Genomic DNA, 14,789 nt, shown 5'->3' on the forward strand with positions numbered 1-14,789 from the left:
TCTCACATTTTACCATGAAAACTCCACTGGGGTCTAGGAAGTAGAATTTATCTTTATAAATTGCTGAACTGCGGAAGCATACCCCATTGCATTTAACATTGCTTTGCTCAACTATCTTATCTTATGAACAAAACCCCTGCATCTCTCTGTTACTCTCCCCTTTTACCTCTTTTAATCCTTTGCAAACAGAAAGTTTGTGATTCACGGAAACTGAATTGCCAGTGCTGCACTCCTCCACCGAATGCCTGCTCTGCAAATGCAGCAGTGTGAAGAAAGAGAAAAGATAGGTCTTCAGTAATTAGCTTGGGTACCAGACGTGGCACAGCTGAGTTTGCTGGAAGCAGGAAAAACGAGTCCAGGTGGAGCGTCGCGCTATATTGCTTTGAGCACCTGAGCTACACAAGTGTCTACACACACACGATGCTGCACAGTGGGAGGACTGGATAGGAAAGTGACTGTGAGCCCACTGCTTTCCTAAAGGCATGTTCCTACAAACTGTTCCACAAGTAGCAGCTACAAGCTCAGCTTAAATGCTTTCAAACGGTTGCAGAAGCCCGTTGGTTCTCTGAAGCAGGCAAAAAGTGCCTTGAAAGTGCCTTTTTGTTCACATGTTCACATGTGGAGAACTGTCCACATGACGTGCAGAGACAACTGTGCTGGAAGAGTCCTACAGACCCAAGCTAATGTACACATCAGGGCTAGAAACAATTTATTTGATTACTGATGCAAACACTCAATGAAAGAGATCAATGTGAATGAGTCTCAGAGCATCCCCTCAACTGATGTCACTTAGAGCAAAAGCATCATCTGAGATATCTACAAAATATTCTGGCTGCTTACCTACCCAAAGAAAGCTCGCTATTAGCAAGAGCCAGAAAACCAAGTAAGTGTGTGGGGAAAAGGACAAGCAAGCAAGCAACGTGCTTTGATCTGGTCAGCTAAAGATCACTTGTGGCCTTTGTGAGCTCTGACTCCTTCCAACAGAGATAGAAAAGTGTGTTTGAAGAAGAAATGAAGACAAAGCAATGAAGGACTTTACTTGACAGAAGCAGGGTTAATGCTTAGAGCAGAATAGGGACAGAGAAAAAAGATATTGACAGGCAAGAGTCAGAGACAGCAACATCTTGCAAGTTGTAGACTAAGACAAAGAAAGATTGAGAACAAAAGACAAAAAAGAGAAATAAAGCTTGCCAGATGACACTTGTCTGGTTATGACATTTGAATAAACTGCAGACCGGTTAAGTTAGAGGAAAAGTTCACATAACAGGAACTGGTGACATTCCCTTGGCCAACACAGCATTTGTGCCTTATTTGCATTAAAATGACTACAGATAACCATTGAGTCCTAAGCAGTTTTCACCATTTCCTATGCAACCTTTGCAAATACATCCCCAAATGGCAAGCATATTTATATACATGAAACCCAGCCAGACAGTTGATCATCACCAGAAAGAAGTAAGCCAGAAGTTGGAATCTATATCCTAAAGCTTCAAACACACCCAAGAGGTGGCCGGGTGTTGACGGCAAAACTGGAAGCCAAATGTTTGCTTCTGCAATTATGTATGTACTAGATGCCAATTTGCTTAGCAACTACATTGCAATTTATGAAAGACCAATGAAATACAAACAGTTTATGTGGGAGCAGAATGAGAACCTTGTGCTAACATACTCCTTGCAATCAGGAACCTCTGTAAATACAGCAAAAGGCAAAACAAACCCCTGAACCTTGCGACCACGGTTCAAAAATGGGCCCTATCAAAAATGACCAATAAACAGAGTACTTCAGTGCCACCTAAGTTTCTAGTGAGATTTTTATTAGGTCAGCAAGACCCATAGATTCAGAACTTTGTTTTCTCTTTCCAGATACTGCCAGGCAAAGTGAGAAATATTGCTTGGGTGTCTTCAGTCTAGCTTATGAAACCACACTCTTGGGAAGAAAAATGCCAACATTGTAAGGTTCTCATCCACAAACGTCCATCCACTGAGAGCACATCCAGCAGCCTTTGCAATCAAAGGATTTCTCAAAGCACAGATCCTTAAACTAGTTATTGAAAATCTCCCCTCTCCTGGACTTACAGGTTGATCCAACCGATACAAACTCACATGAGTCAGCTGGCAAAGGAATCTATATACTGATGATATGGCTACGGATTTTCTTCTTTCCCCTCAAGAAAAAGGATTGTTACTTCTGTAATTATTAGCCTCAGAAATAAGGAGCTGAAGCCTTTAGAGCTTTCTGACACTTACTCCTCTGAATCTATTTCCTTATACCCTGTCATAGCCAGGCAGCCAGAGACAAGCAAGGCACGAACCCCTGTAGCATCAAGTCTGCACATCTGCTTTCTCTTGGTCTGCACATGTGCAAAGAGCACTCCCACAATCCACTATCTCGATTTTACTGTCATTTTACACATTTGACTGCAAAAGCATTGAACAAGTACAGGACACTGCTTTTTACCCTCCGAGTAAATAATACATAAGCCCACGTTTACTGACATTTAGAACAGGAAGACAGACATCAATTTTGTGCCCCCTTTCAGTGATGACTCACCACCAGTTACTGACCACATGATGAGAGAACCTGCTAATCTGATGGTGCTATTTCTTTCACCAGTCACCAGCCACAAGCAACAGCAGCAACTTGCTGACCTTGCAAGTTAAACGTTATTACAGGACTACAGTTTGAAAAATATTTACTTCTACTGAGGCAACAGTGATGACTGACCTGTGGTGATCATTAATTGAGGCAAAATGAGGTCAATATATACCCTAAGTTCAATATACATACCTAGAGCTACAATTAATCTTGGTTTGGCCAGGACCAGAAAATACCCCTCCAAGCTCTTTATTGACAGATGTGTGTTGTAAGAGAGCTCTCTTTAAAATATCAGTTGTGTAAATTCTCTGAATTTCTTTAAATAGGCATAAGGTATGGTATCATTCACAGTTCTGTTTCTATTTTCTTTCTGAGTTTGTATACATGGTTACACTAACCTAAACAACTGTACTGCCGGACTATGTTGAGCCTGGTCCTCATGAAGCAACATTTTGCTTTTTACTAATACATGTTACTGATGATACCAACATCATCAACCTCTATCTCAGTTACTGGATCTATAAATATTTATGCTTAGAGATAGTTATCTTTTACACTTTCAATCATCATCCCAAAGCACTCTACAAATTGCTTTTTTGTTAACCTTGGTAGGAAGCAACTGAAGCTCAAAGTTAAATCAGTTATCTTGGGTCACAGAACAGGTCAGTGAGAGTCAATGTATTTCCCTATTCCAAACCTCCCTTTCCCTTGCCACAAGACCATGCAGCAACCAAATGATGAAATATAAAAGGTGAACAACGAGATGAGTAAAACAGTATAGATAACAAAGATTGAACTGACCCTCTGCCAACTTCTGCCTATTTCCCTCCTGCCAGGAATGTTACAAAATATTAAAAAGCTGTGACCTGGACCATTCATGCTAATACAGCAGACAAAGCTGGTTACAGCAATACTGAAAGCTTTCACAGAAGCTTGCTCTTTAGAACTTGCAACACAATATTCCCTCTCAAAAAGTGCTGTAGTATTTCTGTTGCAGTATCACATTGATTTAAGATCTACTACCTCATCAGACTTTGATGTTGCTATTCTAGAAAGATACAGATAGAGATGTACCTCTCAGGAAGATAAATCTAAATGAGGAGAGTGGAAATAAAGATGTAGTAACACCCACTGTCTCAGTATTTCCTTAAAAAACCCAAATCACTAAATGCTTAGAAAATCTGGATTATAAAAATGGTTAGAAAATTTTGGATTTCTTTAAGTCTAGAGAGGTACTATCCAAGGTGAGTAGCAAAGTTGTGACAGGGCTGCCTTCATGGAGGTGTTACAGAGGGAGGACTATGCAAAGTGCACACAACCCTCACCACAGCAGATCTCCTACTGAGACAGAAGTGCATGGTGCTGCAGTTTGCAGCAGTTTGAGCTAAGGGCCATGTCAGTTTGTTTGGGAACTGGGGACTGATACAGAAACTGCCAGAGCTCTGAAACAGGCAAGCGGTGCTAACCTGCCTGATTCATCGCATGTCCTTGGAAGACTACCTACACAACTTGTGAAGGATAAGTCTTTTTTGCAAACTGTCAAAAAAGGCCAAGGACAGTCTGGGCATTCTCCTAAGTGATTCTGTGCTCTTGATGCAAAAGAAACCCTCACCAATCAGGAAAAAAAAAAAGCCAGTGTCCTAACTGGATCCAAGTGTGTGAAATTTAATTTCCCTGAGGGCTGAGAGTGAAGATTGGGTAAGAAAACTGGGACACGAATGGATTGGTTCATATGAAAACCTGAAATAGCCCTGGGCAGAAATTTGGAAGGATTGTGAAATACTGTATAAGAAGAATCCATCTTCATATGCAGGGAGTAGCACAAGATGGGAGATGTAGCAACTCAGATACTCCAAAAGGTTCTACAAAGAACTATATACGAGGCTTTAAGTGAATTTTTCCCATTCTGTGGCAGACATATAGAATGTGGCAATCCAATGCCAGGGTGTTATGCAAATATTTGTACCAGATGACTTGGACAGAACTAATTAAAAGTTCAGATGCTTTGAACATACGAGATAGACAACACTGCTGATATTGCTGATATCAGAGATATCAGAGAGCTGATGCTCGTATGATCAAAGTTAAACATCTTCCCATTTAGCTCTGATAGTCAGCTGAGGTTGTCACAGCCTGACACACAATAACTTATGGTAGATGCCATACAGACAGCATTAAGGCTGTGAGGTGTAGGAATGTCGACTCCAAGCAAAGGGTTCAATCCTACTGCAAGATGATAATGCACTGCAAGGAGAATAGGTTAACGCATCAGAGCTAACAGGCCAGTGCTTCCTTTCCTCATAATCATAAATCCTAACACCTCAGCCTGTTCTCCTCAGACTCTCTGGTGACCATGGGGAACAATGGCACAGCATGCAGGTGCCTCAGCTCTCAGGGGAGAAAGGCTCCTTTAGCAGACCCTCACCTTGGATCCACTTCCCTAGAATAATTTTTTTTTCCTGGGCAGTGGAAAGAAAAGAATATTTAAAAAAATCTTTAATTGCAAAAACTGAGCAATTAAAAAAAATTGTATACCCAAATCTTTGTGCACCAAAGCTTTGTGTTGCCAGATACCATCCTGAAGAACTGGTAATTTCAAGTAAACCAAAGGTTGTACAATTTGTACTTGGGTGAATGCACCAAGGTCTACACTCGTGGTGGAGAGAGCTACATAGAAGGACACCTGCTCCCTCCTCAGACTTTAAAAGAAAATTGCTATTTATTTCAGGAGGGAGACCCTATATTAGGTATTCTTAGTACATATATTGATTCAAACTGCCTCTTACTGAAGCCTAAGTCTGGCAAATTGTGTTATTCAGCTTCATGAGACTATGTCTGAGGCATGGTCTCATTGGTTTCTTGAGAGAACCTGAAGCCTGTTGTTGAGATAAAATGTTCATAGGGGATTTTCCTTGTGAAAACAATAGTCCTCCCTAGTCTGGATTATAACTGGCATCTTTCAAATTATATGATACAAGATTTTAAAATTAATTTTGAGGGCTTTTTTAAACATTATTCTAGCTTCAGAATTTAAAATTCTAGGATTACTCAATCCAAACCATCTATTAGATAAGCTGCTTGTCTGTCGGGTTGCTTCACTGAGTCAGCTTTTGACCAAAACACAGATAGGTTCTGATTCCTCAGGTTCTTCAGTATCAAGAACATTTGAGAGAAGCCCACAATGGTCTTTCCAAAGCAAAGGGCGGGGATCCAGCAGCAGCAGCAAGACACTTTTACAGTCACACCAAGGTTTCTTGGGAGGAATGAACGGATATCTGTCAGTAGGCATTTTACATGTCAAGGCACAAACCAGGTTGGGGAACCTAACAGAGGAATTATGGAAAATGAGCCCTGCGAGCTACAAGTCTTTACCTGACGTCATTTAAGGAATTCTTTTTTAAAGCACTCTTTTCAATTCATACTCTACTGTCCAGGAGGAAAAAAATAGAGAGATGCTATTGAGCCCAACAGGAGCAGGAAGAGTACACTTGCTCCAAAGCAGAGACTGCTCAATCAGAATAAGTCTCCCTCACACCAGCAAGTCAGAGTGACTCCAAAGCTGTTGGTTTGAATATCACCCTTTCAATCTCACAAAGAAAGATGACTCTGGTACCTGGCCCACAGATGAAAGGTTCATTTTAGGCTTCTGGCCCTTAGACTACATGTAATACGAGTCAGAAACCTAATGACTTTCGTGTCTCAACCTGTTACATGCTGGAGCCTGCAACCGATGCCTTGACTCATCCCTGGAGCAGTGCTCTTTCAGGCAAGATAATCAAGACCTTATTTTTCATAGACAAGACTTCATATGACAGTAAGTCTCAGGAGGTTTCAACTGGCCCAAAAACACCTATGAGACCTTCCTTAGTTTTGATATAATTCATGCATGTGATATTGGCAGAAAAAGAAATGTGTAAGCAATGCTGACAAAAACCTTGTCCTAAACTTGAGTAACAAAGTTAAGAGTCTAGATAGAAACTGACAAGGCCAGGCTCCAAGAAAAAAATTGTATTAATGCCCAAATAGTACTGGATAATTTTTACCTAGCACTCACTCCATATAAATATCTATATATATAAATATACACACGCACACATATATATATACCCCTCATCCCAACCCTCCACTGGAAAAAAACCTGACGGCAAAATCTCAGACAAAACCTAAACAACTATATCATGATTACTGGCATATTGCTTCATGCCATTGTCTTGACATTCAAACAAGTTTAATAATTGCTCTTTTGAAGCTGCTAATGTTAAAAAAACCTTCTCAAGTTCTGGAAGTGGCTGGGAATTCCAGGTTCTAAGAGCTACGCTGGAAATATTCACTCATCAAGAGGTTCAAAAGACACTGTCAGAACTGAAACACAAACACATGTCAGAACGACTTGAAACAGAATGACTATAACTCAGAGTTTGGGTTTTCTTTAAATTATGTTTGAAGAGCTTTTAAAATGTTTAATTTATTAAACTGGCTTTGATACTACAGGCATAGCTTTCACTTTCAAGTTCTACAATGGTACAATTGAGCATAGAATACATTAAGCTTAAATTCCACTGCCGCCATACACATTTTTAAATGACATTTTAGTGTTTCTTCACTTGAAGTAATATATTCTCTCTGTGAATTTGACATGAAAACAGAAGCAGCAGCCTCTCATTCTGCATACACAACAGTGTCAGACACCATCACTGCTTCAACTACCAAAAAACCCGCTAAGTGATCACAACTACTAGGAGCTGAACACAAGCAGCTCCTAAAAACATCCCCAAAACAACAGATTTGGTTTTCAAAGAGCAGTTCAAGTTTTCTCAGACATTACTTCAATCTCTCCTGGCAGACCCAGGCTTTGGCATGGCTTCTTTTACTCCCCTCTGCTGGGCCTTCCTCGAGGAGGCTGTCATAAGAAAAGCCATGTGCCTCGCTGTATTTACTGTTCTCTTCCTCCAGCCCTGTCAGCTCCTTGTGTCAGGAGCACCACTTCAGTCCACCTAGCACCACGAGCCGATGCTGCAGAGGCTGTAGTATCAAGGGAAACCCAGGCTTTGAACAAAGTCATATCCCATGAAGCACGCTTTGTGCCCTTTGGAAAGGCAAGTCGGAGCTGTGGGGCCAAGAAACCCTCAGACTGGAGAGAACACAACGGTAACGCTGCCTTCCCTCCAGAGCAGGATCAGGCAGCAAAGGGCAAGGCATAGATGAGTACAGTGGACACAGTGAACACCTGCTGTCTGATAACCAACCCTTAGAATTACAGTACCACTACACTGTCTGTCTGCCATCACCACCACGTAATGCCCACACACACTGTTAAATGCACTGCTGTTTTCTTAGAGATGCACTCTTGTTTTATCTACTCTACATGCACCATTGCTCATGCATGCAGCAGTTTTCTGACTGCTTAATACCAGTGAGCTACCAGAGTCACAAATACTTAATTCAAAAGGTACATGAGAGTTAAGAACCTAATTATTTCAAAAGTTCTGAGATTCTATAAAAAGCATTCAGTTAATACTATGCTACAGTTTATTTCATTCAACCTTGCCTTTGCCTCAAGTGACACATCCGAGATGGTATGTTGACAGTACAGGAGAGTGGTTACTGTTCCAAAAGAAACAAAACAAATACCCCAACACCCCCACCTTTGGGCTTAAATGCAGTATCACTACAGTTTTTGAATGTATCAAACCACAGCATGGGTGCCCTGGCATAAACCCAGAATCCCAGGCAGTAGAAAGTAAGTGCTCTTTACTATCAGCTTTGTTTCAGTACACACACACATCAGGATTTGCAGAAGTGCCATTTGTCAGAAACACAGTGGAGCAGGGAAAGAAAAGAAAGTCTCTAACTGCCTACTAACAAAGAAAGCTAATTTAATTTTGAAACAAAAGGAACTAAATTCATCATTCTGAGACAGCCCCAGAACGTCCAAGCACAAAATGGAAGAAAAGGAGTTTGCCAAAGACATGCAGAAGAAGCTTCTTAAAGTTACCTGGAATCGGGATATTTTGTAAGCGTGGCCAAGCTGCTGGTATACATGTGCCCACCCACATCAATGTGAACTGGTGCGTTGGATTTTGTGAGCTGTGCTGGAGTGGGGATGCCTTGATTGTTCAATGGAGATGCAGGGGATCTAGTGATCAGAGGTCTTGACATATTGGGCCGACTGTCCTGTGAAAAGATAGACCTGGGTTAATGATCTGCTTAAAAACCTCACAGAAACCCACAGTCTCGAATCAATAGGACTGTCTCAAAGTCTCAAATTGTGACTTTTATCATAGTAAACCACAGACAAATATTTGGCACTTTCTAAAATGAATCCAGCTCCAAGAATCTTAAATGGCTACATTTTAAATAAGCTGGGCAAAATGCACTGATAAAACCCACAAAGAAAAAACCACGTTCAATAAAACAAGTTTTTCCTGAATACGACTAGTGACAGTCAATCCACACCAACGAAAAGGGTAGTTCTCATTTTTAAGAGTTGATAAAGGCACTGACAGAAGGAGAGGCAGACAAGGAGACCAAGAACAGTATTTTCCCTAATTAAGACGACCCCGGGTAGACTCTCTGCTCCTTCCCAAGCCCTCCGTCACTGCCATACCACCAGAACAGAAATACAAACCCTCAACTCCTCCATCCTGCACACTCTTCTCTCGAATTCCCAATTCACATAGCACAGGAACAGAAGCAGAAACACCTGGACTAGTCAACTGCTCATGGACTGCAGACCACTGGACATCGACAGCCTTTGAGAAAGACATTTTCCATTTAAAAGTTATACGTATGGCGACAGCTGCCCCCGCGTGCCCCACATAGGCTGCAGGTCTGAGCGGCTTCCCGAGGCCGGCGAGCTGCGAGCGCGGAGCAGGAGCTGATGCCGTGCTGATGAAACCAACTTTTAGTCGCAGAGGCAGCGCCGCACCGCCGGCACCGAGCAGCGGCCGCCTGCGCGCAGCGGGTGGGGCAGGGCAGGGCAGGGCGGTGAGCTGGAGCCAGGAAGGCAGGCGGCAGGCAAAGTTGGGGATTAAAATAGAAATGCATTCGAGAGCGGTTTGGAGGCAACCCCGCTTTCGACTGAAGGACAGCTCCGTGCGGGGTGGAATCTTATAGGGATGCCCTGAGAACTAAAAGCCCTTGCAAATGACTAAGTTTTACATTTAAAAGGTAAGCAAAGCAGCGAGAAGTCAGATACACTTCATCACAAAACTCCCTTTGTTCTTTCAACACTGTCTTTCAGCTGCACAAAGTAATGGATTCCTTGTAAACATCTCCTCAGAGCCAGGCGGCAAACCTCACCAAAGCGGAGCGCGGCCGTGAGAGAGAGAGTTACGGGGCAGTCGGACTTGCAAAGTCCGCCGCCGCCAAAAGCATCACTTCTCCATTTTTCACGGCTGTTGAAAGATTCAAACCATAAAGGCAGCATGAGCCAGGTAAATGTCTGGTTGAAATGATTTACAGGTCAACATTGCACAATAAATCCGAGTAATATGTAACAAAAGGCATCTATAAACCACAAGGTACTTAACTAATTTTCTTTCATACACAAAAGCAAGCTTAGGTCTAATACTGATAAAAACGAAGGGAATGAAGAAAAACATCTAGTTTGGATGTTAGGGGGGAGGGTTGGGTTTCTTCTCTTTCTTTATAAGCAGAAGTTAATATAAATCTGCAGAAATACCAGGCTTAATCACTACAATTGCTAGAGGAGGTGCCTGCAGCGCAAAGAAGACAAGTCCAGACAAAATAAGGTACACACGCTATGCAAAACTAATGTCTGCTACAAATGCTATGTGGTACAACCACCACCCAAGATGCTACTGATCTGCAGAGCGGTATTTAGTAAAATAATGAAGAAAAAATTAAAAACAACTACAAAGGTGAAAGTCAAGAACTGATACAAACTGGGGGTGGGGGGAGCATTTGTTGGACGATTAGCAAGAGGAAAGCAGCAGGTCTGAGTAACACATTTCAGTGACTAAAAGCAGACAAACAGTTTGGCAAAAATAAAGATAAAATCACCAATGAAAGTTGAGACTAAAATGGAAAACAAATTCTGTAACTTGTGTGAGATGGACATCACCATCTCCCTTCGCTGGATCCTCTCTGGCAGAAAAAACACAGCTCTCTTGCAATTTAGCACAGTGCAGCACCACCAAGTCTGTGATAGTTTTTCAATTGGACACATTCTCCTGTACACCCTGCCTGGGGCTGCTCGAGAGAAAATGAACAGATTTGCAGGGTTAATATTGTAGTTAGGCTGGGACCTCATTCAGCATAGCTGCGATAGCACTGGCTGCACAAAACGGTAGAAGAATGTGTAGTATAAACATCACTGCCAGGATGGGAGATAGGTTGGAGGACTGTGGGCATTTTAAAAGGCAAAAAAATCCACAAAACACAAGAAAAGGGAACCAGTTTCCAAACCCAAGTCATAACCAAGCTGTCATTTACACAGTTTATCTACTGAAACTCCCAAGAAATAAAAATGCTTTATAATAAAACCTTGTGCTCTCTTATTTCACCCTCCTCCTTTTCTACATTTCCTCTTCAAGTTACCTGCCTTTATTGTGTCTCATGAAACAAAGTCCATCTTCTCAATGGCTGATGTTAAGCACAATAATACTAACCTTGCTCCAGCCTCAGCCCACAAAGCACATTTCCCTACATAAAACCAGTTCAGTACCACTTTGGAGACACTTTGAAATTAGGCAATTGTATTTCTACTGCAGTGGCCTCAGAGAAACTAAAGTAGAAATGGGATTCAGAAAAGCAGGTACTTAAAAAAACACCCATTTTTTAAATGTGGCACAACTCAATACCACTGTCACAGCACAGAAGATTGCCATCCAATGGGTACAGCATTTAACAGATCAGAGTTACATCATTGTGTTACTTAAATCTCTGTACTAGTCCAGCTATGGAAAGGATAATACAGAGACAAACAGTCTCTGAAGAAATAAATGGCTTGCACTGGATTATTGCAAATGTGGAAGTGAACAAGCTTTGGTAAAAAGTAGTTAAAATAAGGCACTGCTGGTAAGCTAAGCTTCTACCACCTAATGTGATTACAAATACAGTACCTTAGCAAGAATTACAGGCAGAGAGACGGGAGTTGGAGAAACTATACTCAATGGGATCCAGCAAGGTATCTAGAACAGTTGACAACAAAGAGAATCAAAAAGCTCTTTGGAAGCCTTTCTTGGTGTCAGGCAGGTGAGACATGAACCCAGGAATGGGTTCAGAGCTCAGCCACAGCTGTTCACACACAGGAGATAGATCACAGAGGTTGTCTGCCTCAGGAACTGCATCAGCTTTGTTCATGAGTGGGGCACAAAGCACAGCTACCACCTGCACTGGCTGGATGGGCAGTGACCTTCCTGACCTGTCAGTAGTCTGTTTGTCACTTCATAGCTTTCCTTCTCAAACATTTTATCATTTACCCTACCAAAAAATTAAGTAAGAAGAGAGAATCCAGTTTTGTAACAGTTCCCATGAACCAAAATACTTCAAATACCCTGTAAAGCATTTATTGTTGTTAATATTCAGATGATTCCATCCCCCTTCAACAACTTTTCTTAAAAATTAGTTCCCACTTTCACTCAGAACAAATATATTACAGAAACTATGTAATCAAAAGCGCCAAAATCTGTGTGCTAGGCAGGCTAAAGGCATTTTGGTTGTATAAAACTTTTCAGTTTTGGTTCAGCACACAAAAGCACTGCTCTATTAGAGCAGTTTGGGGCTCCTCCACTTCCCTGTTGACATTTGAAGGAGTCTTTCCACAACAAGCAGTTCATAGGCATAGGTCTTTTGAGTATATCTGAACCTGCTTCCCATTTTCTGCTCTAAGCAAGCCTTCCTGTAGGCTCAACAAAAGCAAAAGCAGCCCTGCTTTAACTACTCCTGGGATTTACAAAAATCAGTATGATTTAGAAGCCTTCCTACCAAAGGCTGCTGAGGATTATAGAGGAGAGTTTTCAAATCCCTTCTCCTCTCCCTTCTTCTCTCTTCTGCCTTTTCTTCTATACCATTTTCTCCTCAAATCCATTAAAAATATTGTTAAATAATAAGTCTTTACACCTGGGTTGAAAAAAACACAGTAGCTGCAGGGCTGAGATGTGCACTCATGCAACTGTTCTACCAAACAAGAGTAACGCAGGAACTGTATCAATGCTCTGGTAGCAAGTGGAAGGAATAAGAGATATCTGAAGAACATGAGTCATTACAATGTGCTAATCGTACAAAAATCAAAGAGACGAGAGGCTTACTCATCACCTCAAAATATTAGCACTGGTGTCCTAAGTGTTATTTACTCTCTGTGGTCTTTGGTAAAGTCATCCCTGTTCCCTTCTTAAGACAGAAACCTTGACAAAAACCATGCCACTACCAGACAGGCCGAGCTCAGGCACAGAAGGGCTGACATTCAAGTACAAACTATCTACTTGACTCACTGGACTGTGAGGATCATTTTAGCTTGCAGGTCAACGCACTGCTGGCTGGAGTTATTTTAGCCAATGTCTTCCCTGTGAGCCAGCCCAGCTCAAACAGGAGTATACATCCTACTCACTAGTATATATATTCCCTGTCAATGCCCAAGCAATTGTTAATGCTGAGAAACTCATATGTACACGTTTCTAACTCCCTTGGATTTTTTGGGGGGAAGTGATGGCAAGCTTGTCTTATCTATTCTAGACGTTAGAAAGAATAATCATGCAGTAATTTATTCTAAAGCATGAAATCAGTCTGTGTTTATTATCCTTTTTTCACAACAGAGAGACATGAGAGATATGCTTCTCCTCACAATAGCTTGGTGCCCAGGAACAACTGGAAACAGCAGTTGACACATCCACATCAGCCACCTCCAGCAGGAGAGTCATTTCTGAACACATATATCCCACTGTAAGAGGAATTAATCCAAACAGCAAATAAACTTCAGAAGCTGGTGTCAAATCCCTTTTCCTCCAGTACAGAGCAGAAATCACTCAAGTGTCAGGGACAGCTGTGTGCCTGCACTCTGAAATAAACAGCAGGCTGATGCTCAGGGGTGCTTGTGGGATGGGGGGAAGCGCAGCTCAAGAACCTCATCCAAACCAGGAACATTAGGATTGCTCTCAGATTTGGCTCCTGCACAAGAGTCCCCATTTTGAAGATGCACTTTTTCAAAACAAACATTTCATTAAAGATTAAAAAAAAAATCATGATCATGTTTCACCACAATGCTTAAACAAGTACCCCCCACTTATTTGAATTCAGCAAAAAGAGTTGCCACAACAAAGAGGCTGGAGAAAGCATTTATTCAACATAAACAATATCAGTACAGTACAAACAGCACTTCTGAAAGGTGTAGCAAGCAGGCAGAGATACAAAGCTACATGTCCAAGATACCCAGGAGCTTGTCCTGCTGGAATGGGAAAATCCCACCCCAGGAACCTCTATGGGCTGGTGATGTCCTCACACCAAATTCTCTGGCTGTGGCTCTGGTACTCAGCACACACAAATGGCACTAAGTTGTGCTGGCCCCTCAGACAGAGCCCTGCAAGGTGGTCAAAGATAACCATGTGCACCACACAGCACCCGCAAACTGAATTTTGATCTCAAGGTGGGCATGCCATCATGGTGCTCTCTCTTCACCTTCATTCTGAAGTGCCCAGAAGCACAAAGACTCAGATCTTTGTCAAAAAGTCTTTACATGTAAGAACATCCATCCTTTTCTTCTGCTTCTTCACCCTGACACCAATGGTCAGTAGCTCCCTGAGGACATGGTTGAGCTTTACTGCTGCCACTGGGTCTGCAAAACAAAGAAATAGCCCATTGTTTTCCCCAGCGAAAATATGCCAATTGCACTGTCATGTTTTGCCTTTCATCAATATAATCCAACTGCCCTTTCTCTCACAGCTGCAAGGTTTATGATTGCTGACTCTGAACATTAGGAATTATGTTTATAAGGCAAAACTCCAGAACAATTGTGTTTGAGTGTCACACGAGAAATGGGCCCAAAACACAATCAGCTGCAATTCAATGCCACAGCAAGCTAAGATACCAGGTCCGCTGAGACTCAATAGTAGTACTAGATTTATTATTTTAAATCTCTTAAGCTTCATTTTAAATCCTGAATGTCTGTCAACATATGACAGAAGGTCAAATTATCCTGTGCAAGACAGTCAAATACAATGTAGAGCTTGAGAAC

The 14,789-nt window shown here is 41.8% G+C and overlaps 1 protein-coding gene across 7 annotated transcripts in view; it reads right to left on the reverse strand.

Moving 5' to 3' along the window:
- The window catches only part of KCTD1 (potassium channel tetramerization domain containing 1), a 106,615-nt gene that overhangs the window by 24,243 nt on the left and 67,583 nt on the right, over window positions 1–14,789 (reverse strand). For 6 of the 7 annotated variants that reach the window (XM_085052722.1, XM_085052724.1, XM_085052721.1 and 3 more), the window contains one exon: window positions 8,592–8,770. In XM_085052722.1, the coding sequence (XP_084908848.1) occupies window positions 8,592–8,770 (179 nt within the window). Of the gene's footprint in view, window positions 1–8,591; window positions 8,771–9,224; window positions 9,530–14,789 lie in introns of those variants that run through there. The other variant, XM_085052723.1, reaches the window with a different exon arrangement.

The sequence above is a fragment of the Lichenostomus cassidix genome, chromosome 2 (assembly GCF_008360975.1).
Source record: "Lichenostomus cassidix isolate B80296 chromosome 2, HeHo_3.0, whole genome shotgun sequence".
NCBI classification, from domain to species: domain Eukaryota; kingdom Metazoa; phylum Chordata; class Aves; order Passeriformes; family Meliphagidae; genus Lichenostomus; species Lichenostomus cassidix.